The sequence below is a fragment of the Mirounga angustirostris genome, unplaced genomic scaffold, assembly GCF_029215605.1.
Source record: "Mirounga angustirostris isolate CCGP_5_RB_7025 unplaced genomic scaffold, mMirAng1.0.hap1 SCAF_4, whole genome shotgun sequence".
Classification (NCBI taxonomy): domain Eukaryota; kingdom Metazoa; phylum Chordata; class Mammalia; order Carnivora; family Phocidae; genus Mirounga; species Mirounga angustirostris.
In genome coordinates this window covers 89000442-89008625 of record NW_026991712.1, presented here as the reverse complement: position 1 = coordinate 89008625, position 8184 = coordinate 89000442, and the positions used below count along the sequence as shown (strand labels likewise).

The window sequence follows — 8184 nt, the reverse complement described above, 5'->3', positions numbered from 1 at the left end:
CTTCAGCTCAAAATAATTCTTATGTCAAAGAGGCATATTTGGGGGATCAGAGGGGGCATTGTTCTGGGGTGGAGAGAATTTTCTGGGCAAATGGAATGATGAGAAGTTGGAATAGAGGGAGGAGAGGGTGGTGAGCTTCCTCCCCTACTGCCACATTTAGAGATTTTCTAAGTATACTTTCCTTTCCTCAGAAGAGCAGAAATGTTATTTCAATCTCATTGATTTGGTGTGGATGGGGTTTGAAGACAGAATGGGGTGGGAAATAAGTGAAGTATGTACAGACAGTGAGAAAAGTCATTGTTTGACAAGTCAGTCAGGATAGAAACATTGTCTGAGTACTTTTTAAATTCACTTTAAAAAATTTTGGAAGTACAATATTATATAGGAAAATGCGCATAGCGCAATGAATTTTCACAAAGTGACCACACCCATCTGTCTAGCACTCAGAGAGAGATGCAGAATGTGACCGTGTCCCGAGAGCTTCCTCATCTCACCTGCCAGTTTTCTGACCATACATCAATGGGGTCATTCTGTATGTTCTTACTGTCTGCTTTCTTTCCCACAGGGATGTGTTTGTGAGACTCATCTATGTTATGTAGTGTGTGTCCAATTTCATTGCCACTTAGTGTCTCATTGTATGAATATACCACAATTAATTGATCCATACTTCTGTAATTAATATTTAGGATATTTTCAACTGGAGGTTATCATGAGTCCTGGTACTATGAACATCTTCATCTATATGTTTTATAATCAAATGTATGAATTTCTTTTGTATATACATTAAAGAGTGAACTTGTTAGGATAGTGGTGCATTTATTCAACTTCAGAAAATACTGTCCAATAATTTTCCAAAGTGGCTCCAATTTACACCCCCATCAGCAGTGCAGGGGAGCTGCTATTTACCCATACCCTCTCCTACACCTGGCATTTTCTGTTTTTAATTTTTGCCAAGATACTGTATTGTGTAGCTGTATCTAATTTGAATATCTCAGCAACTTTTTATATGTTTATTGATCATTGGACATTCTCTTTCATGAATCACTTGTTCAAATCTTTGCCCATTTTCCCAGTAGGTTGTTTGTAGTTTTTATTGATTTTAGGAGTTCTTTGTGTGCTCTGTTTCATGTACATATTATACATAAGCATTTATATAATATACACTCATGCATATGTGTGTGTGTGTGTAAAATTCTCCCAGTCTGTGTCTTTGTGTCCTTTAATAGTATCTTCTGTTGAATAGGGTTCTTATTTTAATGTAGTCAAACTTACTAATTTTTTTTTCTACATAACACTTATATGTTATTTAGGAAATCTTTGCCTACTCCAAGGTCAGTAAAACTTACTTCTGTGCTTTCTTCTAAAATCCTATGTTGTTTTACTTTTTAAATTCATATCTATAATTTATCAGGAATTATTTTTGTGGATGCCCAAGATGAGAGTTAAGATGTACCTGTTTCATATGAAAGCCCATTTGACTCATCACAATTTATTGAAAAAAACATTCTTTTCTCATTTGTTTGTAAATGTTATTGTTTTTTGTTTTGTTTTGTTTTTTGTGTTTTTTTTTGTAATGAGTCAGATGATTGTGTCTGTGTGACTGTATTAGATCCATATTCAATACATGGGTATGACACATATCTGCATTTGTTAGTTCTTTAGTTTCTCTCAATAATGTTTCATATTTTTAGTATAAAGGTCTCATATGTCATTCAGAGAATTTAGTTAATTGATGCTATTGTTTTGGTTTCTTTGTTGCCCCTAGCTTTATTGAGATACAATTGTCATATAACATTGTATAAGTTTAAGGGGCACAATATGGTGATTTAATACATGTATATACTGTAAAATGTTGTCTCTATTTTCACTGAGGTTAAGAAAAAGCACAAATCATAAGTACAGCTCAGTGAATTTTTTATATAGCTATGCACCCATATCACCACTACCCATGAGACAGAACATTTCTGGAAACCCGGAAACCTCCATCATGCCCCCTCCAGTCAGTGCTCTCACCAGGGATAACCACTATTCTAACTTGTATCATAACAGATTAGATTTTCCTGTGGTTTTAACAGTTCTGTCAATCCGGTGTATTTCCCAGGGCCTGTCTCCCCAGCAGGTCACAAAGGCCAATCATTGGTTCATAAACCTACTAAGAATTCTACTCTGCTTTTCAGAGACTTTCTATTTAGGATTTTAGTGTCCTGACCTGAACGTTCCAAGAATTCACTAAATTTTAAGAGTGGAAAAAAAGCAGTCACTTGCTTGAAGTCCCAGAAAGCATCCGCCGACTCTTGGGTTTCTCTGTCCCCCAGCAAGAGTCTGCCACAGTGGAAAACCCAAGTTTTCATTGTTCTCCTCATGCCCAGAATCTACAAATTGATGCCAGGGTATACTTTTTTCAGCTCACCTCTGAAGTTCTCCTTCCTCTGGGGTCTTAAGGTCTTCGTCTGAATTCAGATAATTTATTAATTTATTCTAGATTTGCACTAGACTACTGATTTGCTACAAGCTATCACATTCCACTCAGAAGCAGAAGTTGGGGGTATAAGATCAGTAATACCCACAGACTTCAAAGGCTCATAATTTAATAGGGGAAATAAACACATAAAAGTGAACTATAATGCAAAAAATAAGTATATGCATTATTCATAAAATAATTACAATAATTGTATTACTAATAGAAACTTGTACAAAGTTGTCATGAGAGCTTATAGAAGGTATCAGTTCTTTCTAAAATGTTAAATGAGGTTTCATAGAAATGTTTGAACTAGACCTTTAAAACTAAGAGGGTGTCCTAGATAGCAGAGTGGAGAAATTCCTTTTAGGCAGAAGGAATAGCACGAACCAGCAAACATAGGTGTCAAAATTGAATGTTATTTTTGGGGAAAGTGAATTCTTCGGTGGTGCAGAATTGTGGTATGTTTTGGGTCTTGTAGGGGAATTTTGGAGTAATCCAGTAGTTTTTAAACTTTTTATAGGAATTATGGAGCACTCTTAAATTTTCTCTTTGGTCAATGAAGAAGTTGAACCAAATGATGCATAATGTCCCTTTTGTTATTATATTACTTTAAATGAAAAGGAACCAGAAATAAACAAATCATCCTTCTTTCACCACATATATGAAAGAGATTTTGATATAAGATTTTGATATAAGGGTGTCTGGGTGGCTCAATCATTAAGCGTCTGCCTTCGGCTCAGGTCATGATCCCAGGGTCCTGGGATTGAGCCCCGCATGGGACTCCCTGCTCCACGGGAAGTCTGCTTCTCCCTCTCCCACTCCCCCTGCTTGTGTTCCCTCTCTTGCTGTGTCTCTCTCTGTCAAACAGATAAATAAAATCTTAAAAAATATATTTCAATATAAGATTTTGTTACTTTGTGAGTCTCTGATGGGTGGAGTTACATTAAAAAATATCTTAAAATTGTATGGAATCACAAAGACCTCCAGTAGCCAAAGCAATCTTAAGAAAGAAGAACAAAGCTAGAGGCATCACACTTTCTGATTGCAAATTATATTACAAATCTGTAGTAATCAAACAGTATTGTACTGGCATAAAAACAGACACATAAATCAATGGAAAAGAATAGGGAGCACAAAAACAAATCCATGCATCTATGGTCAATTAATTTACAACAAGGAGGAAAGAATATATAATGGGGAAAGGACAATCTCTTTAACAAATGGTGCTGGAAAAACTGGACAGCCACATGCAAAAGAATGAAACTCAACCACGATCTTACACCATACGCAAAATTAACTCAAAATGAATTAAGGACTTAATGTAAGACCTGAAATCATAAAACTCTTAGAAGAAAACATGGGCAGTAAGCTCCTTGACATTGCTGTTGGCAATAATTTTTTAAACCTGACACCAAAAGCATAGGCAACAAAGGCAAAAATAAATGAGTGGGGCTACATTAAACTAAAAAGCATCAGCAGAACAATGGAAACCATCAACAAAACAAAAAGGAAACCTACTGAATAGGAGAGAATATTTATAAATCATATATCTAATAAGGGGGTAATATCCAAAATATAAAAAGAAGCAATAGCAAAAACAATTTGATAACAAAATGGGAAGATCAGAATAGACATTTTTCCAAAGAAGACATCCAGATAGCCAACAGGCACATGAAAAGATGCTCAACATTATTAATCATCAGGACATGCAAATGAAACCACAATGAGATGTCACCTCATACCTGTTAGAAGAGTTATTATCGAAAAGACAAGAAGTAGTATTGGCAAGTATGTAAAGAAAAGGAAACATTTGTGCCCAGTTGGTGGGAATGTAAATTGGGTGCAGCCAGTATGGAAGATAGTATGGGATTTCCTCAAAAAAATTAAAAATAGAACTACCATATGATCCAGCAATTCCACTTCTAGGTATTTATCAAAAGAAAATGGAAACACTAACTTGAAAAGAAATGTGCACCCCCATGTTCATGGCAACATTATTTACAATTAATTTACATTATTTACAATTTACAAAATATGGAAATAACCTGAGTGTCCATTAATAGATGAATGGATAAAGAAATTGTGGTATACACACTTAGTAGAATACTATTCAGCCATGAAAAAGAAAGAAATCCTGCCATTTGCAACAACATGGATGGATCTTGAGGACATTATGTTAAGTGAAATAAGTCAGAGGAAAAAAATATATATATATCATCTCTTTAGATGTAGAATCTAAATAAACAAACAAAAACAAACCAAGTTCATAGACACAGAGAACAGATCGGTGGTTGCTAGAGCTGGGAGAAAGGTGGAGTGGGGGGAGATGAGTGAAGGGGGCCAAAAGGTAAAAAGAAGAGGGGGGAAAATTCCTTATGCAGGGAATGCGTTCTCATATATTCACAGAGAAGTAGGACTTTGTCCTTGGCCATTGGTGTGGAAGGCATGGATGTGTTTCCTTTCCCACTGAGCTAATAACCTGAGACTCAGACTGCAACAGAGGAACTCCTTGTTTCAGTCGTTCCTTGTCCTGCCAATTAGCTACTTTATGCACATCTGCTAGCCCTGGACCCCAAGTGTCTGTGGGAGGACTCACCAGAGCCTTCAGGAAGACATGGGAATGGCATTCAAAACCCACACAACCAACACACACAACAATCTAGCTGGAGCTTAGAAGGAAGGAGCCAGGCAAGCGGTCTGCTAAGATGCACCAGTCTACCTACCTGACAGAGGAATTCATCCAGGATATAAAGACTGGGGCTCAGAGAGCTGCCAGAGAACTCTTTGGGTTAGAAACATTCACTTCTGAATCTTAACTCTTTTTACCACACTTTGACTTTCCTGGTTAATGCCTGCACCCACTAAGTGTTAAGTAATTAGGAAATATTAGTCATGGAGGCAACTTTAAGGGGACATGGAGAACGTGGTTATTAATTCCTTTTTAGTCCAGTGTGTTCAATGAAGAGCAATTTATTATTTCCCTTGCCTGTGGTGGCACCTAGAATTCAGTGAGCAAATCCCAAGGGAAGAATAAAACTCAAGTGAGAAATTCTGGCTACGTGTGTGGCTGTTCCTGCCCACCCGGGGCCTTGTCTTCACAACTCATCTCTTTGTATATGAGTTGGAGAAACGGCTTCTTTCTAATACAAGTAATCAGTCTTGCACCAGAGTGAGGAAGCCAACTGTAAAAATAGGACTTCTTTTATAAGCCACGTAAAGTTGGACTAACTGACAAGGCCAATTTTAAAATTACACATACTATGTACATGACTATCCTTGCAACTACCTTTCCCTATGTAAGAAAATGACCATGACATCCAGAGTAGACTGAGACTCAGGATAGACTGTCTTGAGAGAGCTCTGAAAAACCAGCATGGCAGAGTGGAGAACCAAACTCATAGTAGAACTTGCTAAATATTAGATGGCTCAATGATTGAGTATGAATTAATGAATAAATGAATAGAAAACACATAAACAAATACATGAAAAATTCATTTGCATGTGCTCTTAGATGTGCTTTGAGGTACTCTTACATCATATATGTATGTTTTTTCTGCTTTTTATTTATTTTTTTTAAAGATTTTATTTATTTATTTGAGACAGAGAGAATGAGAGAGAGGAGGGTCAGAGGGAGAAGCAGACCCCCTGCCGAGCAGGGAGCCCGATGCGGGACTCGATCCCGGGACTCCAGGATCATGACCCGAGCCGAAGGCAGTCGCTCAACCAACTGAGCCACCCAGGCGCCCTTTTCTGCTTTTTAGAATGACAACTTCCAAGAGACCAAAATCACATTTGTCAGGTAGGCTGGGGGCTTCTAATGGTAGGAACTAAGCTGTTCCTCCATTTTTCCTTCTGTAGATAAGATTACTTAGCAAGGGTCTCCCAGACTCTTGTCAAATAGCCCCTGGGCTTTATCTCCCTCTCCTTTAAGTAAAATGTGTCAGGATCTGACCGACTCCATCATCAATTACCAGAGCCACAATGCCCATGAGGATGTACTCCCCGCACATGTGTGTTTGCACACTCACTTCCCCAGAATGTCCCCTCTGAATCAATGAATGGGTCATAGACTGGGGTAGGACACAATGACACAAAGCAAAGATTCATTAGGGGAGGCAAAAGGAGAGAAGCTCAGGGAGGGGGAGCTGGAGGAAGCAATAAGACAGAAGCTGTGCCTCAGCCTCTGGAGTCCCCACTAGTCAGAGTGGAACTCCAGAAGAAGCCCAGATACATCCCTTGCTTTGGGGGCATGGTTGGGGCCCCAGCTGTGGCCAAGCTGAAAGCTGGAAAGGATGAGGCCTCCTCATATCTACCTTGGAGAGCATCAGGGTAGGATGAAGACTTGAACAAAGCTAAATGGGAAGAAATCCTGACAGTGCTTCACTGGACCCTGGGCAGGAGGGGGTGGGAGAGGAAGGCAGCTCTTGGGGCTGGAGGGAAGAGACACGGAAGGAATAGAAGGCTCCATTTGGTAGCCTGGATGTCGGGCAGGTGGTACCCTAGTCCACCCTTACTTCTGTTTATTCTTGGGGGCTTGCTGGGCCATGGGACACTTGTGCTGGGTGGGGATCACTGTGCCCTTGGGTGGGCATTGTTTCTTGGGCTGTGGAGTGTGTGGACTGTTGGTTTGTGGTGCACATTTTCTTGACATCTGACAGGGGGGTGGCTGACAGGGCTGCTTCACCTGCTGCTGCTGGGCCTTCTGGGGCAGGCTCTGCCTCCGCTGCTGCTGCTAAGACATTGCTGCAGGAACAGGGGAGCCTGAAAGAACCCCAGGCAATGGACACTTCGGGGAGGGCTCGGTCCACCACCCCTCCCTTCTGACTCCTAGAGCAATGTTTCCTTACAACGGCCAAGGACATGATAAGTGATTAATAGCCTCAAATTGGTCAGTGGATTGACTCACATGCACCCATTGCAATCCTCTCCCCTTCATCCTTCTGCTACACTATCCTGATGTCCAGTCTGCCTTCTCTGGACCCCCATACTCTTATTTGGAAGATGCTGATCTGGAAAGGTCTCTGAGGCCTTCCTAGCTCCAGCGTGTGTCTCTGGTTTTGTTTGTTAGCAGCCTTCCTCTCTTCTAAATTCGTGATTATGTTCCGGGTGTAATCATGATAGTGAGGCATGGGAGCTGCACAGTGTAAAATGCAATACATAATATACCTATTTCTGTAAACCTAAAAGCAACGTATGAAAAGTCTTGCTCGTAGGGCCGAAAAGACAGCTTTTTAATAAAAGGTTGAAAATGTTTGGAGGAAGCTCAGAATTGCTACAAAACGCTTCAGTTCTAAATATCTCCCCTCAATGAGAAAAATCACCTTGCCAGGGAGTGAGACCCAGAATCAGGTAATTAGTCACACTCAGCAACGGTGAGGGATGGAGATTGAATTTCCTAAGTAACAAATAGCATGACATTTCTTTGTCACAAGGCTTAAGTCACTTCTCTGATTACCCATGAATAGGACAGGAGCTTGCCTAGCAGCTGGAGACAGTTCAAGAAGGAGGAAGTGCCCAGCAGGTCCCAGCAGGAGGAATCCATTCCCACTTACCAGAAGCTCAAGCAGGAACCCAGGAGAGGAGGCTGAACACAGGTAGGAGGCCATCCTCTCCTGGAAATCTTACAAGACTCCCTGCCTGCCTCAGGCTGCTGGCATGGCCCTGATTACCTCCTTCCAGGGAATTCCTCACCCACTTCTCCCACCTGCACTTCCTCCAGGGAC

The 8184-nt window shown here is 40.3% G+C and overlaps 1 protein-coding gene across 1 annotated transcript; it reads right to left on the bottom strand.

Annotated features, from left to right (window-relative positions):
- Window positions 1-6971: 6971 nt before the first annotated feature.
- Window positions 6972-7202, bottom strand: SPRR4 (small proline rich protein 4). The gene is given in 1 exon segment (XM_045895335.1): window positions 6972-7202. A coding segment is annotated over 1 exon segment (231 nt).
- Between the last annotated feature and the right edge of the window lie 982 nt (window positions 7203-8184).